Source organism: Mustelus asterias, chromosome 13, assembly GCF_964213995.1.
Source record: "Mustelus asterias chromosome 13, sMusAst1.hap1.1, whole genome shotgun sequence".
Classification (NCBI taxonomy): Eukaryota; Metazoa; Chordata; class Chondrichthyes; order Carcharhiniformes; family Triakidae; genus Mustelus; species Mustelus asterias.
In genome coordinates this window covers 69,412,425-69,437,184 of record NC_135813.1, presented here as the reverse complement: position 1 = coordinate 69,437,184, position 24,760 = coordinate 69,412,425, and the positions used below count along the sequence as shown (strand labels likewise).

General features: G+C 44.4%; 1 protein-coding gene across 1 annotated transcript in view; it reads left to right on the top strand.

The window, feature by feature from the left end:
• ksr2 (kinase suppressor of ras 2) overlaps positions 1 to 24,760 on the top strand; it is a 389,906-nt gene that overhangs the window by 243,703 nt on the left and 121,443 nt on the right. Inside the window, exons 7-10 of the mRNA XM_078226092.1 lie at positions 837 to 920; positions 2,759 to 2,826; positions 10,120 to 10,238; positions 20,076 to 20,244. Coding sequence (XP_078082218.1) covers positions 837 to 920; positions 2,759 to 2,826; positions 10,120 to 10,238; positions 20,076 to 20,244 — 440 coding nt within the window. The remainder of the gene's footprint in view (positions 1 to 836; positions 921 to 2,758; positions 2,827 to 10,119; positions 10,239 to 20,075; positions 20,245 to 24,760) is intronic.

Below are 24,760 nucleotides of genomic sequence, written 5' to 3'. Positions count from 1 at the left end.
AGGGCCAGTCACTTTTTCTCACCCTCTTCTAACTCTTGCTGTTCTAATTAATTGGGAACTGAGTTGTGTTCCACAATGGTTACATCTGACACTGCCCGTTGAGTATAGCATGCAGCACCAGTTTGTAGTTAAGGTAAGTGAGATTTTTGAAGTTTTTTGTTGGAAATCCTAGGGCACATCCTCAATCCACCATTGCAATAAACGGTATTTCCTTTAATCCATCCTTGGTAGCATACTATGGCAGTAGAGATGTGCTTTGAAAAATTCAAAATATGTACTGATTGTGCTATCTTCAAGATGACCCGACAATATTCTGATTAGCCTTTTCCCTCGATACATATTGCAATAAATTAGGACGGCATGGTGGCACAGTGGTTAGCTCTGCTGCTTCACAGCGCCAGGGACCCGGGTTCGATTCCCGGCTTGGGTCACTGTCTGTGTGGAGTTTGCACGTTCTTCCCGTGTCTGCATGTGTTTCATCCGGGTGCTCCAGTTTCCTCCCACATCCTGAAAGACGTGCTTGTTAGGTGCATTGACCCGAACAGGCGTCGGACTGTGGCGACTATGGGAATTTCACAGTAACTTCATTGTCGTGTTAACGTAAGCCTTGTGACTAATAAATAAACTTTTAAAAAAAACTTTAAATGTAAAGTTACAAACTCAAATTAGTTCAGAAAAAATGTATCAAAGCTACTTTACTATAGTTGATAATGACTTACAGTTTACGTTTAATTAATGTAAAGTGCATTTTACTTTCTCCTTTCTGATTATGGTAATTTTGCTTAAATCCAGTTAATATTGATTCAAGCAATTGATCTTAACTTTTTTTCTTCTAGATTTTCCACCAAGTATTGGATGTCTCAGACCTGCACAGTGTGTGGGAAAGGGATGCTTTTTGGCTTGAAATGTAAAAACTGCAAGTATGTAACCAAATCAAGTACTTTGGAGTATATTTCCCACGGCTCTCTTATTTTACTGTTAATGTAAAAGGGAAAACATCTTTTGTGTTCGACAACCAATGAAGTGTGGTCACTATGGTTTAGGAAACACAGGAACTAATTTGCACCCACAAAGCTCCCACAAATAGCAATGTGTTTATGACTGTCAAGTGAAATTGGCTGAGGGGTAAGTCATGGCCAGGACACGAGGGCTAACTCTACTGCTCTTTATGGATTCTTATGTCCACCTAAGAGAGGAAACGAGGCCTTAGTTTAACATCTCACCCAGAAGTAGAGTTCTGCACTGGAGTTTCAGTCTAGGTTGTTGTGATCAGGTATTTTGAATGGGGCTGGATGCCCAACCTTCTGCCTCAGAGACGAACATGCTATACGCACTGACATATGAGAATTCATTTTTATAGTCACCATCTCACTAAAATTAGGAAACAAACTAAAATATAGCCTTCCATTGATGGCTAAAATGCATATCAATGCTAAATGTAGTATTAACCCATGTCTACCTACAGAGATGTTTTTTTTATTAGACATGTGAATGCATTGGAGAGAGTGCGGAAGAGGTTTATCAGAATGGTTCCAGGGATGAGAAACTTCAGTTATGATGATAAATTGGAAAGGTTGGGACTATTCACCTTGGACAGAAGAAGGCTCAGAGGAGATTTGCTGGAGATGTTCAAAATCATGGCGGGGCTGAACAGAGTAGATAGGGCAAAACTGTTCATGCTCATAAAAGGATCAAGAATGAGAGGGCTCAGATTTAAAGTGATGTGCAAAAAAAAACCAAATGTGATGTGAAAAAAATCTTCTTCACACACGTGGTTTGGGTCTGGAATGTATTGCCTGGAAGTGCAGTCAAGGCAGGTTCAATTCAAGAGGGTATTAGATGATTACTTGAATGAAATAATATGCAGGGTTATGGGGAAAAGGCAGGTGAATGGCACCAAGTCATGATGCTCATTTGGAGAGTCGGTGCAGAGAGAATGGGCCAAATGGCCTCGTTCTGCATTGTAACAATTCTGTGATTCTATTTTGAAGCTCAGATAGTTGTAGAAAGCACAGTTATACTGATGATTTTACAATAGGTTTTATGGCACACTAATGAGAGAACCTTTCATTCTGGATCACTCTTGTGCAGCTCTCAGTTGGCTCAAGCATGGCATTGACTGGGCTGAGGAGTGGTTTACTCTGCTGAACTAATGATGAATGGACACATCAAGGAAGGAAGTAGTAATGAAGTGAAGCCAAAAATATTTCCCCAAGATTAACTCGAGATTTTACATAACAAATTATTTCCTGTTGTGTGTTGCTGAGAGTAACATCCTGCATTGTGCTCAAAGTACTTCAAACCCTGATCCTCATTGAGAAATCAGTGGGTTAATCAGGTAGTAGATCTGATGGTTTGACATTTCCAATTACTGGTTTCTGTTTACACTAGTTAAATAACATTACATCCACTGTATTTTGCTTTTATAATAGCTGACATTCGTTCCACTGAGGCCTGCAAAAGTGCCACAAATCTGGAGGGGATTACCTTCCCTGAGAGGCTGTCTTGGCCCAGTGTGCATCACACCAAACAAGCAATTGGCAAAGACCAGAAAGACCAATCTGCCTCCCCTGTCAGCAAAGGGATTGGTACTTTTTTTTGGAAAACCTAAGATCACAAAAACTCAAAATAGCTTAAAACTCTAGGCAAACTTAAGGAAAGTGGCAACAGAGAAACACATTTAAAAGTGCCGTTAACTTTGATATGGATATCAAGGAATTTTCCTGTAACAGTGTTTCAATGTTTCTTTCTTCACTAGGTTAAAGTGCCATAACAAATGCACCAAAGAAGCCCCACCTTGTCATTTACTCATCATTCATCGTGGAGGTGAGGTTTAAATATTTGTATTTTGTGTTTCCTTTTTGCATTTTGACTTTAGAATGTTCTATAGAACATAGAACAGTACAGCACAGAACAGGCCCTTTGGCCCACGATGTTGTGCCGAGCTTTATCTGAAACCAAGATCAAGCTATCCCACTCCCTATCATCCTGGGGTGCTCCATGTACCTATCCAATAACCGCTTAAATGTTCCTAAAGTGTCTGACTCCACTATCACTGCAGGCAGTCCATTCCACACCCCAACCACTCTCTGCGTAAAGAACCTACCTCTGATATCCTTCCTATATCTCCCACCAATAGAACTGTGTCTTTGTTATTCAATGCTAGAGACCAATAATGAAGTGATTGTGCTACTTTCAATTTGTACTAATCAAGTTAACAAAGAATTACTGTTATTCTTGTACCTTCATTTTCTTTTTCCGATATTCATTGGGCCACTTTGCAGTTCCATTTCCTTGCATTTTTTTATTTGAATAACATGGCTCATAGGCAAGTAAGCCTCTATGAGATCGCTACCTTAAATTGAAAAATCATTCTACATCTCGGTCACTCAGTACATTAATTGAACTAACTGACTATTCTTTCTTCCAGTTTTGTAAACATAACAGTATACTTTGCCTGATGTTAAAAGCATCCATTTTACTCAGCAAGGCATAGCATGGATATTAGATTTTGAGACAGAAACAAAAAATGCTGGAAATACTCGGCAGGTCAGGTAGCATCTGTGGAGAGAGAAATAGTTGTTTCAGTTTGCTGACCTTGTGTCAGAACACCATGGCCTAACTTGTTGAACTTATCCAGAAATTCTAACATTCCTATTTCCAGTATTCAAAATAGTTGACTTTTGTTTTGTTAGATTTTGTGTTCAGTATTGTAATACAGAATAAAGTAACTCCATGAGACATAGATTGAAACTTTGTCAACGGGATTCATCTTCTATGTTGTCAACGGGATTCAACTTATAGATTTTATACTGGTTTTCAGTAATAATCCTTTATCCACCCATGATTTACATTGAGACTCTGGTTGCGATTCTCCAGGCCCGTTCATCGTTACGCACGTAAATCCTGTTATGGCCGCTAAATCTCCCAAGAAATCCATAACTGGATTTGTGTTGGCGAGATTTCCAAGCACGATGCTGGCAAAGATGAGGGCTTGTGTGGCTGGATCTCCCTAAATCCAACCATTGAATGGTAGGGGAGAGGTTGGCCCTTTGTGTTTGATGGTCATAGATGTTCCCCTTGATCTGGGGATCCTGTTGTCCAGAGGGCGGAGGGAAGCCTTTAGCTTTACTTTGTGATCAGATTTCCCTTTAAAATGGTACCCCGATCCCTGAGGAGCTGACCTTGTCGGCTATTTCAGGCCCTACGTCACCCGAATGACGGGGCAAAACACTTTTTTTTGACAAAGTGTCAGAAGATCTGAGTCTCGGGGGAGAAACACACTGGTTTTTATTCAGAACCTGACAATCTTTTGGTAAATTCCACCCTCTATTTTCATCTTCATTTACAAAAGGATTTCTTATTCCTTGCATATAAAGTTGCACTCAAAGCAACTGGTGTTACGATCCAGTATAGAGACAAATAACTTTAACAAAAGTTCACAGCTCCAGGGACCTGGGTTCGATTCCCGGCTTGGGTCACTGTCTGTGTGGCGTTTGCACATTCTCCTCGTGTCTGCGTGGGTTTCCTCCGGGTGCTCCGGTTTCCTCCCACAGTCCAAAGATGTGCGGGTTAGGTTGATTGGCCATGCTAAAATTGCCCCTTAGTGTCCTGAGATGCGTAGATTAGAGGGATTAGCGGGTAAAATATGTAGGGATATGGGGGTAGGGCCTGGGTGGGATTGTGGTCGGTGCAGACTCGATGGGCCGAATGGCCTCTTTCTGTGCTGTAGGGTTTCTATGATTTCTAAAAGAAATTTGTACTTTCATTTGATAGCTGAAAGGATGACATTACAAGATTCGATGTTTTAAAACTTCCACTATAATGGACAAATTAAAAGCACCATTGACTAAACATTATTTTGTAGGTAAATTATACTTGAAACTATAGAACAGAACTTTTCCCTTTTCTTTTAATATAACCAAAAAACCCACTTGACAGGTATACTCTATATTGCGTCTTAGGTGATTTGATTTTCCAAAACCAAGTCTAAAGTGATTTTTAGCTTTCCAAGCTTTACTTCCATTCATTTCCTTTCCCAGCTTTATATCTGTTAGTGACAGAAGTGTCCCTGTAACACAAGCTAGATGAATCTTTGAGCCTTGTTTGATATCCTCATGAATTTGGTCTTTTCGATCCTAGCTTGAGCTACCATCCCCATTCCTACACTATGAACTCTGGAGACGTTCAGCCTTTAGTTGCTCCTTCTATTGTGGATTCCAGCAAACTAACTCTAACTGAGAATCTCAGGAGTACTTAGAAACCTTTCACCTCTCAAAGCCTATTTCCATGGCCATGTGAATCACAAGGGCTTTGTATACAGGTGGATATGTTGATTGGCTACCTTTGAGACCACAGCTCTCCTTTATCTTAGAAGTAAATGGACAGTTGAAAGTATAACTGTTTGCAGCCCGACATTCTCACACCTTCCTGATTAAAAGTCTAACTGCTACAAACACAGACGCTGCTGCTGTTGTCTCCAAGTGTGAACACCTTGCACCTTCTTTCCAGCAAACCTACCTGGTCACCCTTTAATCTTTAGAAACATAGAAACATAGAAAAACTACAGCACAAAACAGGCCCTTTGGCCCCACAAGTTGTGCCAAACATATCCCTACCTTTTAGGCCTACCTATAACCCTCCATCCTATTAAGTCCCATGTACTCATCCAGGAGTCTCTTAAAAGACCCTATTGAGTTTGCCTCCACCACCACTGACGGCAGCCGATTCCATTCGCCCACCACCCTCTGTGTGAAAAACTTCCCCCTAACATTTCCCCTGTACCTACCCCCCCAGCACCTTAAACCTGTGTCCTCTCGTAGCAGCCATTTCCACCCTGGGAAAAAGCCTCTGAGAGTCCACCCGATCTCTGCCTCTCAACATCTTATATACTTCTATTAGGTCTCCTCTCATCCTACGTCTCTCCAAGGAGAAAAGACCGAGCTCCCTCAGCCTATCCTCATAAGGCATGCCACTCAATCCAGGCAACATCCTTGTAAATCTCCTCTGCACCTTTTCAATCTTTTCCACATCCTTCCTGTAATGAGGCGACCAGAACTGAGCACAGTACTCCAAGTGGGGTCTGACGAGGGTCTTATATAGCTGCATCATTATCCCCGGACTCCTAAACTCAATCCCTCGATTGATAAAGGCCAGCACACCATACGCCTTCTTAACCACCTCCTCCACCTGCGGGGCCGATTTTAGAGTCTTATGGACTCTGACCCCAAGGTCCTTCTGATCCTCTACAGTACTAAGAGTCTTTCCCTTAATATTGTACTCCTTCATCCCATTTGACCTGCCAAAATGGACCACTACGCATTTATCTGGGTTGAAGTCCATCTGCCACTTCTCCGCCCAGTCTTGCATTCTATCTATGTCCTCTGTAACCTCTGACATCCCTCCAGACTATCCACAACCCCACCAACTTTGGTGTCATCGGCAAACTTACCAACCCATCCCTCCACTTCCTCATCCAGGTCATTTATGAAAATGACAAACAGCAAGGGTCCCAGAACAGATCCCTGGGGCACACCACTGGTGGCCGACCTCCATTTAGAACAAGACCCATCTATACCCACTCTCTGCCTCCTTTGGGCATGCCAGTTCTGGATCCACTGGGCAACAGCCCCTTGGATCCCATGCCCTCTCACTTTTTCTAGAAGCCTTGCATGGGGGACCTTATTGAACGCCTTGCTAAAAACCATATAAACCACATCTACCACTTTCCCTTCGTCAATGTGTTTAGTCACATTTTCGAAGAACTCCACCAGGCTCGTAAGGCATGATCTGCCTTTGACAAAGCCATGCTGAGTATTCTTGAGCATACTAAACCTCTCTAAATGCTCATAAATCTTGTCCCTTAGGATCTTCTCCATCAGCTTACCAACCACTGAGGTTAGACTCACCGGTCGGTAATTTCCTGGGCTATCCCTATTCCCCTTCTTGAAAATAGGAACCACATCCGCAATCCTCCAATCCTCTGGCACCTCTCCCATCTCCATCGACGACGCAAAGATCATCGCCAGAGGCTCTGCAATCTCTTCCCTCACCTCCCACAGTAACCTGGGGTACATCCCACCCGGACCCGGCGACTTATCTATCTTGATGCTATTTAAGAGCCACATTACTCAGAACTGTTGTTAGGCAAATTTCAGAATAGGTCATATGACTCACTTCACCTTACCCTTAGTTAAAGACACAATCCAAAACATAATTTTATAATTCTTTGTAACACTTATCTCTATATCCGGAATCTCAGTGTTGATGGGAAAATAATAATAATGAGTGTATTCAAAGTGATTTTTAAATCTTCAAACACAGTTGAGGTAGCTGCTGATGTATGCACACTTTCTGGACCCAATTTTAATTCTGTGCAAGTGGATAGGTTTTGAATGAGTTAAAATCTCCGTACAGAGTATTATTTAAAGCCAGTTTCAGAAGAATAGAAGTAGTTGGCATTTCATTTAGCTGGATTTTGCAGAGATAATGATGGTGAAACTGTCAGGGCCCATGTCCTTCCTCTTCTAAAGCTAACATCAGCTTCTGGAGTTTGCTCAGGCACAGTTAATGCGGAAACCCAGAAGTTACTCTCAGTAATTCTATTCTTCCCCAAATGCACACTCTTAAGTCCCCTCAGGCTACAATCAGATAGAAATCACTAAACTGTGGGAATTTGCCCTTTTTGCTGTCAGTAAAAACCATTGTAAAATCTTTTTAAATGAATTGTAATTGAGTGTTTAATATTATACTATGTTGGTAGGTACTGAGGAAAACTTTTATGGCCCTGAAAAATGACTTTACATTTGTCCATTACGATAGAGAAAAATTAACATATTTTCAAAATAAAATGTTTATGAAAATATTAGCCTTCAACAATATCATTTGTATGTATGCCCTAACAATTTATTTTCTTTTCTTGAAAATTTAGTTGAAAATTAATCAATGCATTTTATTTCCTGGTTTGCTTTCTGTGAGAATAGAATCGTAGAATTCCTGCAGTGCGGATGGAGGCCATTCGGCCCATTGAGCCTGCACCGACAACAATCCCGACAAGGCCCTATCCCCGTACATTTACCCTGCTATTCCCCTGACACTAAGGGTCAATTTAGCATGATCAATTACCTCACCTGCACATCTTTGAAGTGTGGGAGGAAACCGGAGCACGCGGAGGAAACTCACGCAGACATGGGGATAACGTGCGAACTCCACACATCTGAGGCCAGAATTAAACCCGGGTCCCTGGCGCTGTGAGGCACCAGTGCCACCGTGCCATCCTTCAATCTCATTTGCTGCCTACTCTGGGCACCTTTCTTTGAGGTCAGTGGCAAGTGCAATCGCTTTGCTACTGAGTGTGAAATCCAGGCCACTGTGACTATCAGGCCATTGGTCTTCCGAAGACCAGTATTCATGAGCAGGCTGATGCTGAATCTGGCTCTCTCATCCCAGAAATTGATACACTGAACATGGAATTTACAAATTTTCAGCAGGCATAAAGAAATCAGATATACTACAAAGTCCATTTCCCAGAATCTGGACCAATGCGAAAGCAATATAAAAGCGGCTTTATAGTGTTTGATCTCAGGAGCAAGTGTTTTAAAAGGAAAATAGAACTACTTTATCGTGAGGCCAATTGGATAAATCTACCACAAATAGGCTTCTCTGACTTTCATCATCTGAGAGTTATTTTGAAAACCATAAATGCAAATTTATAGAGAGTCTGGATGCTCTTTGTCCTTGTTACCTTTGTAAGTAGTAATTGCAACAAATCCTTCATTGCAGTACTGATCCCTTGGGTATAGTCCCTTGGGTAAAAGCAGCCCCGAGCTCTAACAATCTAGTGGCAAGTGCAATTGCTTTGCTGCTGAATGTGAGATCTCAAGCAACTATTTGTGCTTATGTCTTAATTCTTAGCATGTTCCATTTGGTTTTTGTGGGCATGGAGATCAGTGAAGGTCTGTTCAAAAAAGCTTGATAACTAAGTCCGAAATCAAATCACCAAGATCTATTAGTTTAGATAATCTGAGAGATATGTTGGCTTGAGATGTGTCTCTGCCCCCATGCGCACCCCACTCCCTGCCATAATGACAAATACAATTGAGGTTCATGAAGACAAAAAATTCTGATATTGTTCGTTTAAAAGACTTTCCATCTATTGTAAGAAATGGCACAGGTGTATTATTTCAACCACAAACATTTTTTTCTATTGATTGGCCCATTAAGATAGAACGGATGATCTCACACGTCTTTCGCTGACCAGGGTGGAGTACCTTATTGGGTGAGATTAGAGAATCGGTAGCACTGCTGTCTCACAGCGCCAGGGACCCGGGTTCAATTCCAGCCTTGGGTGACTGTCTGTGTGGAGTCTCCCACGTTCTCCCCATGTCTGTGTGGGTTTCCTCCGGGTGCTCCGGTTTTCTCCCACAGTCCAAGGATATGCACATTAGGTGGATTGGCAATGTTAAATTGCCCCTTTGTGTCCCAAGTGGTGTAAATTAGGGTGATTAACAGGGTAAATATGTGGGGGTGCGGTTACAGGCTTGGGGCAGGGCGGGGCCTGGGTAAGATGTTTTGTCGACGAGTCGATGCAGACTTGATGTGCCAAATGGCCTCCTTTTTCACTGTAGAGATTCTATGAATTCTTCCAGGGAAACTAATAGCTCTCATCAAAACTAATTTTTTACGATTAAAAAAAATGTTCAGAATGCCAAAGTAGAAACAGGCGGTCTTCAAAATATTAGCCTGTTAATTGTTCATGTTGTTCCTGAAATCTGACGCACTCACGATGTGTACAAAACCTTGCACTGAAAAGCAAAATTGTACCTGCTAACTCAGTGAGCCATTTTGAAAGTCCCTCTTACCCCAGGCTCCCAATATATAGCGATTAATACTTTGTGTGCCAGAAGCCTCCATTTTGGATACAAGATCAGGATACATAAAGCTCTAAGGCCTGGGACATGCAAATAAATAAAACAAATTTTTGAGGGCACTGACTTTAATATGAAGAGCAGTCATTACTAGTCAGCTAAGTGATTAATTATGGAATAATTCACAAAGTTAGGCATAATAATGTTAATATGTATTGCTTTTTCCTCACTTGTAACCATCTCTGATTTTCAGCAAGACTTGTGCGAACAGAATCTGTGCCATGTGACATTAATAATCCGCTTAAGAAGCCACCCAGGTACTCCGATCTGCACTCCAGCCAAACACTGCCTAAAACCAACAAAATTAATAAGGTAGGCCATTGTACTTGCTTGCAACTCATAAATACCAGTCAGATATATCAGTGAAGGTATTGCTGTTGACATTACACATTAACCATGATATTTTTGGAAGTGAAACTCGAGCGGGTAATTGGCAATGCCAGTTTTATATCCAGGCATCGGATTTTAAAATCTACTGTGTTTTAAGTGCTGACATCCTGGAGGTGAATGAACATTATTTGTGTCATCTGTCTAACAACAACAACTTGCATTTCTATAGCACCTGTAATGTAGGAAAGCATCCCAAGGTATGTTAGCAAACAGATCAGCCACAAAGGAGGTATTAGGCTGGGTAACCAAAAGCTTGGTCAAAGATGTAGCTTTTAAGGAGTATCTTAAAGGAAAAGAGGGGGCACAGAGTGGTGGAGAGGTGGAGGAATGAAAGATGTAAGAATAGGCAGCTGAAGGCATGGCCACTTATGGAGCAATGTGCAAGAGTCCAGAATTGGAGGAAAGCATAGATCTTAGTGAATTGTAGCGCTGAGATTACAGAGGTATAGGGAAAAGGGCATGGAGTGATTTCAAAGGAAGGATTTTACTTCTATGTCCTGCTCCCAAACTTCCTGTGACCAAGGGCGTAATCTTACCGGCCATTCGCACCACACACCCTCGGCAGCAAGGTCAGAGAATTTGACATCCAGCCAAATTTCTGGATTTCCCATTCACTGCAGCAGAATGGGAAAATCCGGCCAACGTGAACGGTGGTAACATTCCGACCAAAAGTTGGACGTTTTTGTTCAGTTTTGATTACTGTTGAGTCATGGTGTAAAAAGTTGTCTGTCCAGAAAAATACAATAGTGTGATATGCAAATCCAAGTACTGCTGTTTAACCAGAGTCATCCATCCTGTATGTAGAACAAACCAAGTAAAATGACCCCATCTTCAATTTAGAAAGTAATGCCCTTTTCCCAAAATGTTTCCACAGACTCAGTTCTGGGAGTTCTGGAAAATTTAAGGAATACAAGGGACTACACTTTTTTTATCCACTAAATGTTTGGAACAAGCTTCAATTGTACCTGAACGGATAGTTAGTGACATAGGCCGGGATTCTCTGATCTTGTTCACCCTAGCACCACTGCCATCGAGAACAGAGAATTTGGCGCTCAGCCAAATCTCCATGCACTGCAGCAGGACCGGAGAATCCCAGCCATTGGCGAGTTCGGAGAATTCTGGCCATAGTCACCATAGCACCGTGATAACTTTCAATTAGTATTTTAAGCTACCCGGCACTTTGGCCCTGCTGAATGCCACAGAGTGACAGCTTGATGCACCATCAATCAAGCAAAGACTAGTTTGTATGCAAGAACAAATAGGCTTTTATTAGCAAAAGACTTGGAGCACACCCATACCGATGAACTGGTCCAGACTGAGGCAGGGGGGTGGGGAGCAGTCGCCTTTATACCTGGACAAGGGGGGGGAGGAGTCCCGGGCAGGGCCGGCAGGGAGGTGTCCAGGCATGTCACACACACAGACAATAAGCTAACAGTGGTTTACCACATTCACCCCCTGTTTTTAAAAAAGAGTCCGGTGGGGGTGAGGTGGGTGGAACGATATTTACAGAATTACAAATTTAGTCTCTCTGGGGGCTTGGTCTGCCGCTGCGACCGCCGTAGTGCCGGTTGTGGTGTCGGTTCAAGTGGCCACGGTGTTGGATCAGGCACCAGATCATAGTCGCTCGAGTCGTCTGTAGTCCCTTCAGATTGTCGGGTGCGTGGTGGCGGCTCCTGGGGCTCAGGCGTGCTGTATACAGGGGCTAGGGGAGCGTGCTGTGGCCCTGGTGCTGTATGGACAACATTGGGGGTTGGGGGTGTGGGGTTGTGGGTCATAGTGGTCCCTGGGGCACCTGCGGGTGCCAGGTCTCGAATAGAGACCGTATCCTCCCGCCTGTCGGGGTACGCCACGTAGGCGTATTGGGGGTTGGCGTGGAGGAGTTGGATCTTTTCGACCAGGGGATCTGACTTATGGGTCTTCACATGCTTCCGGAGCAGGACAGGGCCTGGGGACATCAGCCACGACGGTAGTGAGGTCCCAGAGGAGGACTTTCTGGGGAAAACAAACATTCTTTCATGAGGGGTAGCATTGGTAGCTGTGCAAAGGAGTGATCTAATCGAGTGTAATGCATCAGGGAGGACCTCTTGCCAGCTGGTGACTGGAAGACCTTTAGATCTCAGAGCTAGTAAAACGGCCTTCCAGACTGTCGCATTCTCCCTCTCTACCTGTCTGTTCCCCCTGGGGTTGTAGCTGGTGGTCCTACTCAAGGCTATGCCTTTGGAGAGCAGGTACTGTTGCAGCTCATCACTCATAAAGGAGGATCCCTGGTCGCTATGGATATAGCTAGGGAAACCGAACAGGGTGAAGAGACTGTGCAGGGCCCTGGCGACCGTGGCCGAGGTCATATCCGGGCAGGGAATAGCGAAGAGGAAACATCAATATTCGTCAATGACGTTGAAGAAGTATATGTTGCGGTCAGAAGAGGGGAGGAGGCCTTTGAAGTCGACCATTAGGCGTTCGAAAGGGCGGGTGGCTTTTATGAGGTGTGCTCTGTCTGGCCGAAAGAAGTGCGGCTTGCACTCTGCGCAGACTTGGCAGTGTCTGGTTATAGATCTGACTTCCTCAATGGAGTAGGGCAGGTTACAAACTTTAATGAAGTGAAAAAACCTGGTGACCCCCGGGTGGCAGAGGTCATTGTGGAGAGTCTGCAATTGGTCTATTTGTGCGCTGGCACATATTCCCCGGGACAGGGCGTCTGGGGGCTCATTGAGCTTCCCAGGCCGGTATAAGATGTCGTAATTGTAGGTGGAGAGCTCGATTCTCCACCTCAATATTTTATCGTTTTTGATCTTGCCCCGCTGCGTGTTTTTAAACATGAATGCAACTGACCGTTGGTCCGTGCGTAGGGTGAATCGTTTACCGGCAAAGTAGTGGCGCCAGTGTCGTACAGCTTCCACGATGGCTTGGGCCTCCTTTTTGACAGAGGAGTGTCGAATTTCAGGGCCTTGGAGGGTTCGTGAGAAGGCGGCCACGGGTCTGCCCGCCTGGTTAAGGGTGGCGGCTAAGGCGAAGTCAGACGCATCGCTCTCCACCTGGAACGGGATGGATTCGTCTACAGCGTGCATCGTGGCCTTCGCAATGTCTGCTTTGATGCGGTTGAAGGCCAGGCGGGCCTCTGCCGTTAGGGGAAAATAGGTGGATTTGATGAGCAGATGGGCTTTATCCGCATAATTGGGGACCCACTGGGCGTAATACGAGAAGAAGCCCAGGCATCTCCTCAGTGCTTTGAGGCTGGTGGGGAGGAGAAGTTCCAGGAGGGGACGCGTGCAGTTGGGATCGGGACCGATGACCCCGTTTTCCACAACACAACCAAGGATGGCGAGGCAGTGTGTGCAGAATTTTCACTTCTCCTTATTATAGGTCAGATTTAGGAGTGTGGCGGTGTGGAGGAATTTGTGGTGGTTGGCGTCGTGGTCCTGCTGATCATAGCCGCAGATGGTGACGTTATCCAGGTACGGGAAGGTGGCCTGCAGCCCGTTCTGGTCTACCATTTGGTCCATCTCACGCTGGAAAACCGAGACCCTGTTGGTGACGCAGAAGGGGACCCTAAGGAAGTGATAGAGGCGGCCATCCACCTCGAAGGCAGTATATTGGCGGTCCTCTGGGCGGATAGGGAGCTGGTGGTTTGCAGATTTTAAGTCGATGGTGGAGAACACCCGATATTGCGCAATCTGATTAACCATGTCAGATATGCGAGGAAGGGGGCACACGTCAGCTGCGTGTATCGGTTAATGGTCTGACTGTAGTCAATGACCATGCGATGTTTCTCCCCAGTTTTAACAACTATCACTTGGGCTCTCCAGGGGCTGGTACTGGCCTCAATGATCCCCTCCCCTAGGAGTCGTTGCACTTCGGACCTGATAAAAGCTCTGTCTCCAGCACTGTACCGTCTGCTCTTGGTGGCGATGGGCTTGCAATCAGGGGTGAGATTTGCAAACAGTGAGGGGGGGGGGCGACTTTAAGGGTCGAGAGGCTGCAGGTGGTGCGCGGTGGGCGATCTAAGCTGATTGCAAACGGAGAGAGGGGGAAAAGGCCCATTATACTCCATGGTGACGCTCTTAAGGTGACTCAGGAAATCTAGCCCCAGGAGTACGGCAGCGCAGAGTTGTGGCAGCACGAGGAGCCTGAAAGTTTTGTACTCTGCGCCCCGTACAGTCAGGGTCGCCACGCAGTACCCAAGGACATCCACCGAGTGGGACTTTGAAGCCATGGAGATCGTTTGCTTCACTGGCAGTACTGAAAGGGCGTAGCGACTCACTGTGTTAGGGTGAATAAAGCTCTCCGTACTCCCACAGTCGAATAAACAGTTTGTAATGCGACCGCTTACCTCGCTGTCCATCATGGACCTGGCGAGTTGGTGAGGCCTGGATTGGTCCAGCGTAATCGAAGCCACCGTTGGATTTTACGAGTAGTCGCATGCGGCTGACGGTGTCTAAGATGGCGGCCCCCGCGGGTCGCACGCGGCTAATGGCGTCCAAGATGGCGGCCCACACGCGGCTGATAGCGTCCAAGATGGCGGCCCGCACGCGGCTGATGGCGTCCAAGATGGCGGCCCACACGCGGCTGATGGCATCCAAGATGGCCGCCCACATGGCTCATACGCGGCTACTGGCGCCCAAGATGGTGGCCCTCGTGGGTCGCACGCGGCACTACTGGGCTTGGACATCGATTTTGCTCTGCATACCTTCACGTAATGGCCCTTCTTTCCACACCTGGAGCAGATCGCATCCTTCGCTGGGCAGCGTTGTCGGGGGTGCTTCCCAGGCCGCAGAAGTAGCACTTCGGGTCTCCGGAGACTGCCGCAGCGGTCAGGTCATTGATGGGATGTGGCGTGGCGTAGGCCTGCGGACCTCCCGAGTACAGAGGTGGCGGCGGCCACGGTGTCCACGATGCGCCCCTGTGGTCGGGGGTATAGGCCTCGAGATTACGGAAGGCCACCTCTAACGAGTCGGCAAGCGCCACAGTCTTTTGTGGGTCCAGCCCACCCTGTTCCAGCAGTCGTTGTTGGATATAGTTTGACCTGATACCCGTGACATAGGCATCTCTGATTAAGTCCTCAGTGTTTTGGGCGGCTGTTACGGTCTTGCAGTTGCAGGCCCTGCCAAGTGCTCGCAACGCATGCATGTATTCATCACCTGATTCTCCTGGCTGTTGTCTGCGAGTAGCCAGAAGATGTCTGGCGTAGATTTCATTCGACTGTTTGTTGTACTGGCCTTTTAAAAGTTCGATCGCATCCTTGTAAGTTTCAGCATCTCTAATCATCGAGAATACTTGATCGCTTACCCAGACGTGGAGCACGTGTAGCTTGTCGGTTTCGGTCCGGACGACGGAGGAGGAGGTGAGGAAAGTTTCGAAACAGCGCAGCCAGTGATCGAAGCTGTTAGAGGCTCCTACAGCTTGAGGGTCCAATTCAAGTTTGTCAGGTTTCAGTATCTGCTCCATCTCAAAACTTTTGCTAATAAAATTGATGCACCATCAATCAAGCAAAGACTAGTTTGTATGCAAGAACAAACAGGCTTTTATTAGCAAAAGACTTGGAGCACACCCATGCCAATGAACTGGTCCAGACTGAGGCAGGGGGGTGGGGAGCAGTTGCCTTTATACCTGTACCAGGGGAGGAGGAGTCCCGGACAGGGCCAACAGGGACATGTCCAGGCATGTCACACACACAGGCAATGAGCTAACAGTGGTTTACCACACAGCTGTCACCTACACTTTTTCCAATAAGGAGTCCTGCATTGTCATCTTTGATGTCACCTGATGCCAGATCCATCTGTTTGGGCTTTGTCATCTCACGTTGCCGATAGAGGCTGCAACAGGTTTGGTCTGAGAACTCAGAAGAATGAAGTGAAAAGTCAACCTCAACTCTTAATTCTATTCAAATATCATTTATATAAATTCTGACTATAATCAGCTCTGTCCTTGCAATTATCTAGAATTCCTTCTTAATGGATAAATGATAATTTACATCCCCCAGAAAGATAGACGCAACATTTGTTTATGCCCATTAAACTAGCGACACATTATCACAGTGTGCCTGCTATTATAACTAACTGCTGATGCACTGCCATGCCAATTAGCATCTGAACAAGGAGAAACATTAAATAAGGCCTTGCTCAAGTTGGCTTTGCTGCTCTCCAGAAGCGAGTGGGTTGTTAAGTATAGGTTATTGAGCAAATGATGGCTTCCTGCTGGAATGATAGCTGAATCTCTTAAATCTGGTATCAGTGAACTGCTGTTGCTGCCATCAGTATAAGTCAAACGCTGTCAAGCCGAAAGAGACAATGGTTTCTCATGATCTGCTGCTGCTTTCTGGCAAGGCCCTAAAATTTATCTGGATCTTACAAAGTGCTTGTTTTAATGACTAACAAAGTCACAGTCTAGCGAGCATAGAGGTAGACAAACCACCAGCTTGTATCTCTAGCTTCATTGATTTGTTTAATTCTGGTGTGATGTTTAGAATAGCAAAAAATATTGAATAATAGATTAAACAGATCACATACTCAAGGGCATTCATGTAAATTATATCTAGTAGGTTTGGAATGTCTCTGACCATATTGCAGGAACCTCATGGATCATTGATTAAACTCCCATTGTTTATGTCAGAAATATTAGAATTTCCTCTTCTTTTTGTTCTCAGCACAGTTAAATGCTAAACACAACTTAAGATAAGGCAGTGGCATAGTGGTATTGTCACTGGACTAGTAATCCAGAGATCCAGGGTAATTCTCTGGGGACCCGGGTTTGAATCCCACTCTGGCAGATGGTGAAACACAAGTTCAATAAAAATCTGGAATTAAAAGTTTAATGATGACCGTGAAACCATTACCAGTTGTCATTAAAACCCATATGATTTAGGGAAGGACATTAGTCCTTTATTAGGCCTACATATGACCCGAGATGCACAGCAATGTCCTCAGGGAGGGCAATAAATGCTGGCCCAGCCAGCAATGCCCTTATCACATAAAAAACTTTGTTTTAAAACAAAATCAAATGATTCGATTGCAAAGCATTCTGCAGTTCATGCCTTCCGTGAAGTTGGATAGTGACCCTTGCTACTTAATCATTTTGTGTATACTGTTAGCATCCACTTAGCACCTTTGCATACCATCGCATGTTTTACAGTACAAGCTCTTCACAAACATCTTTGTGCTTAATAGAATTGCTGTAAGATTACATTGCATTTGAGCAACGTTTTTAAAAAGCGAAATTGTGTTGCGAGCGCAGAAATTTCTGCTGGCCATATTAGTGGGAAAACACTGAGCGATTATTGCTGAACTCAGAACTATTCGTGTTGAGAACTGGATCCAGATTGGCACAGCTCATCTTATTTTTGACAAGCCTAGCAGGAAGAAATGCTAACATTTTCAGCAGTGTTTGACTCTCTGTACAACCCACTGAATGGCACTGGATCATGATGGCAAGTGCAATTTAAATTGTCAAACACACTCCAGCTTATTTTGCTTTGCAGCTTGGATAATATTTAGTTAGTACTCTGAATTGGTTAAGCTGTAACATGCAACATGAATAATTTACAGAGGTGATATTTTTCAGGAAGTTGCTCCTCAGTCATACACTAATCTGTTTAACCATCTGTGAACGATAAAAAAAAACACAGATGGTAGTACCAGCTTATAGTCATGTACATCTCTATTGATTTAAAAAAAAATGTGCGAGCAGCTTAATGCAAATTAGACACTGGTATCTTTTTTATCAATGGAAACTTGTGAATAAAAAATAAATCTGTCAAACCTGTTATAATTAGCAGGTAGCATGTAGTTCTATGGTGTCTGTCAACTACCCCCTGCCCGCATCCTCAACAAAATGTCACCCTCATTGCCTCTGAAGTTATCATCCAACATTGGGCTGCAGTTGCTCACTTCAATACCTATTTCTCATAGATAAAGAGTGCTAAACAGTGATTAATGACTGGCTAAATTTTGAAGTCGTCGTGGTTGGCCTATGTTGTCCTCATCTCAAGGCCTTGGAGAGGATGCAGAGGACATGTACCAGAACGCTCCTATAGTTTAGGAATTCAGTTATGTGGAGACACTAGAGAAGCAAGAAGCTCTTGTGGCACAGTGACAGCGTCTTTACCTCAGGATTAAAAACTCCAGGTTCAAACCCAACACCACGGGTGAGATTATCCGGCCCCCAAGCTGCGTGTTTCCCACTGGCGGGAGGTGGCGCGTTGTTTGCTAGTGGCAGGATTCTCTCGTCCAGCCGCTGTCAATGGGAATTCCCATTGATGTCATCCCATGCCGGCGGGAAATCCGCGGGCAGGGATGCACTGCCAGTGGGACTGGAGAATTCCAGCCCAGGATTTGCTGGCCCCGGAACGAGCATGCATAATGTGTACCAACAGGCTGATAATCAGCTTGGGAATCTTTCCACCACTTCCTCCACTGTTTCACCAAAGGGTAAAAGAGTGTGTGTGTGAAGAAAAGCTTAAAAAAACTAGAGATGCTGAGGTTGTTCTTCTAAAGACCAAAGGCATTTAAGGGGAGATTCCATAGAGCACTTCAAGATCATGTAAGATTTTGATAGGGCAGATGAGGAAACGTTGTTTCCACTGGCAGCAACCAAAGGACAGAGATTTTAAATAATTAACAAAATATCCAGACAGGAACTGAAAAAATGAATTAATAAAATGTTGGAATCTGCATTGTACTACCTGAAGGAATGGCAGACATGGGTTCAATCGTAACTTTCAACAGGGAGTTTGATATTTTCTTAAAAAGGGAAACATTTGCGGGGCCATGCATAGGGAAAGAGGCTAATTGGCTAGCTCTTTCAGACAGCTGGCATAGTCACGATGGGCTAAATGGCCACCTCCTGTCCTGTATGATTCAGCGAGCTCTGCACACATGCACTTCGCAGCAAGAGCTTCCTGCTAACTCGCTTCAGACCTGAGGATTAAGGGTAGGATTTTCCTCGACTCTGATCTCTGCTGAAAGTGCACGTGGGTGAGCATCAAGTGAGAAGCAGCAACAGACGTGGGTCAGTAATTCCCTCCGCGTTCTCTGATTAGGCAGGTTCATGAAAAATTTTCCATTCTGAGCATGTTGCCATAAACCCGTGTATTCCATTAGTTTTTGACATGCTGCTTTCAACGTCCTGTGAGCCCCCAAATATCTCTGCTCCCCCACTCGTAAAGGAATTTCCTTTTGTTTGTTTTTCAGGCCGTATGCTTCACCTCACATGTACAGGCAGCGAATTCCTTTACCGTATTGTTGCCCATTCTTTCTCATCAGTATCCCCTTGTAACTTTAATCAAAAAAGCAAAATACAGCAGATGCTGTAAATTGGCAAATAAAAGCAGAAAGTGCAGGAGATACTCAGCAAGTTATGGCAGTGTCTGCAGAGAGAAATGCCATTAACATTTCAGACCTGTGACCTGTTCAAAACTACCCCAGCCGCTGGTAAGACTGCTATGAGGACAGGGAAATCAGGTAGAGAGCGGGCAGGCTGCCCGCTGGATTTTATGTGCCAGCAGAGTGGTATAAAATCCAGCCCATAGTCTCTGAACTCCTGAGCAAAACTACAGCAGTCTTTCAAATAGAGCAGGATTATTTATCCAGCAACATGCATTGATTGGAGGATGGTTAATGCAAATTGTGTGTAAAATGAATCGGAGTCTCTTGCATCAGTCCAGGCTCCAGGTGTAACTGACAGGGTAACTCTCCTCCATTTTGGCCGGGTGTCACTGCATGCAGCCTTGTATAAATGCATTGCTCTTTATTTTCTCTTTGCTTGCAGGATCACATACCTGTTCCTTACCAGCCGGACTCCAGCAGTAATCCTTCATCAACTACGTCTTCAACACCGTCCTCTCCAGCACCACCTCTACCTCCCAGCGCGACACCTCCTTCACCCCTTCATCCTTCACCGCAGTGCACCCGGCAGCAGAAACAGTTCAACCTGCCAGGTACAACACTTCAGTGTTCCTTATGTTCACTCGAAAGGCGTCAATGTAGTGGAATCCTTTTTCCGAGTTCACTCTGCTGTTGGGGAGCTATTATAGCTGGAGAATTGAGAACAGCATGTCCCATTCTCCCCTGCTGTCTCTCCCAATGATTACCTGGCAAGGCTCCCCACTGGCAGCGCTTAGGCAGAAAATCATCCCCAATGTATTTTGTTTAAACTAAAAATGATAGAGGTGGACCCCATCACCTGATTCAAATGAAGGACTTCCACTAAGAATGTCAACTTATTTTTATCTCTTTTCCACATGCTTAAAAGATTGCTATTTCAGTCCTGTCATTTTGTCATTTTACTTCTGATTTGGATTATACGGTTTAAATTCAAACCCTTACACCCACTAGTGGGGGGGCAAAGCCCCCCCCCCCCCCCCCCCTGGTTTCCTTGGCGTTCACTGTCAAGTGTGCTTTTCAGGGTTACTCAAATAGCAACTATCCCACTAACCGCTGATTAAATATCAGCAGCAATAGGATGAGACCCTGAAACTGACATCAATTGCCCAATTAAGGGCCTCAGTTGGTGTCGGGGTGGAAAAGCTGCCACAAAACTTCCTGCCTTCGATTTAATTTGGCCAGAGGTGGGAAGGTGGCTGGGTCCCAATCCGGCACCCACCCGCCCAATTAAATGCCATCCCCACCTCCAAACCTATCCCAGAGGAGCGCATTAAATACTGTACTTTATCTCCGATTCTCCCATTCCCTGGCAGTGCAGCTCTCCACTGCAAGTGCAGCATCATAGAGTTACACCTCATGCCAAGTGCCTACTGAATTGGTAAATAGCACAAAATAAAATTCCAGCAGGTCACAGACAATTAACAATTGTACCCATGTACTGGAACAAACAATTTGGCTAAATGCATACAAGAGCATGGCTTATTTACAAATTTAATTTGTTTCTGTGACTGGGAAGGAAATTCTAATTGCAATATTTCATTAATCCCGAAAAGAAATAGTAGAACGAATAAAAATATGCAGCGCGCAGCTTTCTCTGCCCATTTTCTTCGACAATGCCCTGCATTTTTCAACCACTTGTTGTTTCCTGTCTGATTTTCTGGAAAATTAGGCTTATTGAGCACTGGACTCAGCTTCACGAGTTTTAATCCTGCCAGGGTTTTTACTCAACATTTTACAATTATAAATATAAATCTTTGTGTGTTTGATCTCTTTCTCTGATGGTACACATCTGTAATCACACCTCTAACATGTCTAGAAATCATAAAATGTCTGACGTTAACATTTTCCCATTTTTATTTTTGTTTTGTGCCTATTCACCTGTGTAAAAAAAAAGGACTTCAGATTATAATTTATCAAGTATAACAAATTTTTGCAGTGACTATTTTTCTGTGCCACAAAATCTTCCCATTCTGGAATGTTCTAATTATCAGCACCCTACCCTAACATTAAATGAGAGTAATTGACTATACCAACGAGTTTCTTCATCAGAAGACTAACTCCTCTTACTGCTCCAAATAAATCAATAACTGACATGGTTTGATGATGATATATATATATAGTCGTGTTTGATAGAAGAAATATATTTCAATTAATAAATGATATCTGGGAATGTTCACACAGATGCATTGGATCTTAAAGTTTGCCATTAATTGCCATCTATTTTATGAGCCCATGTGTAAAATGTATAGAATATTTTAAAGCTCAAGGCAGCAAATTCCTGCTCTCTGCTCAACGTGGTAAATAGAAATAAGACTTTTTGAGGTTGATGTTTAGTTCCAGGTGTAAGATTGAACTGAAAAGGGGGTTAAATTGGTCTTGCCGGAAGAGCAAGATATGTGATAGCAAATCAACAATGGGTTTTACCGTGTTCATTTTTTCTCTTCCATAATATGTAAGTTGATTTCCCCCACCTCGCTGGTGCGCTGCATTTGAGTTTACTCGCAAAGGGGGAAACTTCCTCCGTGCATGAAATATAATAAAATACTTCCTATGTACATGGTGAAAGAGTAAGGAGTTTAACAACACCAGGTTAAAGTCCAACAGGTTTATTTGGTAGCAGAAGTGGCTTTTGCTACCAAATAAACCTGTTGGACTTTAACCTGGTGTTGTTAAACTTCTTACTGTGTTTACCCTAGTCCAACGCCGGCATCTCCACATCATGGTGAAAGAAACATAGAAACAGAACCAGTAGGCCATTTGGCCCTTCGAGCCTGCTCCGCCTTTCATTATGATTATGGCTGACCATCAAATTCAATATGCTGATCCCCCCAATTCTCCCCATATCCCTTGATCCCTTTAGCCCCAATAGTTATAATTTCCTTATACAGTAGCAACTGCATGGAGGTTGCCAATACCCTACTAATCTCTGTCATGGAAGCCATTTTGAAAACATTGGCTGTGCCAGAGTCGGTGTCAAATAGTGAAAGGTTTCTTAGTGAACTAGTTTCCTGTGGAGCCTGACTCTCCCAACAAAATGAAAGAGCTCCATCTGCATTGCTCCCTCAATAACATTTTTCAGATTCTTCCCTCTCCGTTCACCACCCTAGTTCTTTCAGGACTCAGGTGATACTTTTGTCTTTGGCTTTGTGGCGTAAAGATGATTCCAGAGGCACTGGTGACGAAAGAACAGCCAAGAGCTGTCCTGATGTCCGTCCCTTTTGTCTTCACTTAAGTTGGCTTCCCTTTAAGAGGAGCGGTTACATAGATTCCCATCACATCCCTTGAAGAGTAATGAGCAACGAGTGCCTCAAGGGGAGCTTGAGTTTGGATGTTAGCTTCTTCTTATCTCTATCATAAAATTCACATGTAATTATTTATGGAAGTGGATGGAAATTTGACTCACCACTAACAAATTCTAGCCATTTTTGCACATTAGAAGATAAACTGCCCTAAATTCATAAATAAATTATAGTATGAAAATTGACAGTATAAGCCAATGTTTTGTTCCTTCAATCTTGAAATGATAGAATGTTCTAAGGTGATTGAGAGAAATATGCCATATTTTTTGAACAATAGGATGACCCAGATAGACTACAGAAGCTTTGTATAGTGCTGCCCATCCCTGTTTTCCTAAATGTGTAAGTCCTAACAGTTTACATGTTGGTGGATAACCTTCAACAGTTATTTTCTGAGAGCAGATTCTGTGTAACACGGAGACCTGCATTTTTTTCTTTATTCTTTCATGGGATGTGGAATTCGTTGGCAAGGGGGGTCATTTGTTGCCCTGCTTGGTAGTTTCAGAGGGCAGGTAAGAGTCCATTATATCGCTTTCTTTCACATTAGTGAATGAGGTAGGTTTTTAACAACAATTGATAGTTTCATGGTCACTATTCCTCAAATGACCTGTATATGCCAGATTTATTAATTGAATTGAAATTCCACCAGCTGTCACCATGTTGGACTTTGAACCTGTGTCCCCAGAGCTTTAACCTGGGCCTCTGGATTGCTAGTCAGGCACTGAGTGCTACTTCACCCCCAGAACTTCAGGGTTGTGCAAGAAAATGATCAGTGACCTAGTGAGCACAAGTATGGTAACACATTGGAGAGTCACCTTTTTTAGTCCTTGAACATCTGGTAGCAATTGGGGAGTGATTCGACAGCCTTCTTTATAGTGTCCGTCTAACATGGTGTGGGGGGTGTTGGGGAGTCAAGATGCAGACATTGATCTGTTGGGGCTTTAACCATCTGATAGCTGTGGGTACACCAGCCAACTGGCTGATTAGTGCAAATGCACGGTGGGATTTTCAGTTTGTTGTGGGATTGGGAAAAGCAGTGGAGGAACCTTCAATTTCACATCGCCAGCATTTGTGACCACAATCCCAACCCATGTCCATTTTTAGAGAGCCCAGGTCAGAATCACAATGGCTTCCCACCCACAAGTGGCAGGTTGCCAATTGAGGGAGTGGCCTGTAAAGACCCCTTTCCCACACTAACTGGCATTTCCAGTCGGCATGTGGACTTTGCACTTTGGGCCAAGAAATGGTCGCTGCATCAAAATGGCCTCACGTGGGAAAGGTGAGGGCATGATTAATCCTAGCAGGTACTCAGCCACACCTGCACCCACATCCATCATGGCTGCTAAGCCACTGCTCTGGCCCCTGGCTGTCCCATAAAGAGGTTGCCCCTGAATAATCACGTCCAGGTAGCTGTGTCTTTTTAAAATTTTAAAGAATCGGACTGTTTCTTCATGGTGAGTCATCCTCTCTCTTTGAATTGGCAACTCCCCTTTAGACCTCAGTGCTTGGGGGGCTCACATTGGTCCTCCAGCCTCGGATGCCCACTCACCATCCTTTGTTGGATAGCGTGCCTATTCTCTTGGCCATTAATTGGCTGACGCTTTAAGAGTTGAGGTGGGCGTATCATGAATGCGGCGTATGGGGTTGGGAACCGGAGCTAGATCCTGATGCTGGGTTCCCGATTCAGGAATGAAAACGATGCTCACAAACCCAGCACCCGATGCTGTTATGTCTCAGAGCTACAGCACATACCAATATAATAAAACAAAATACT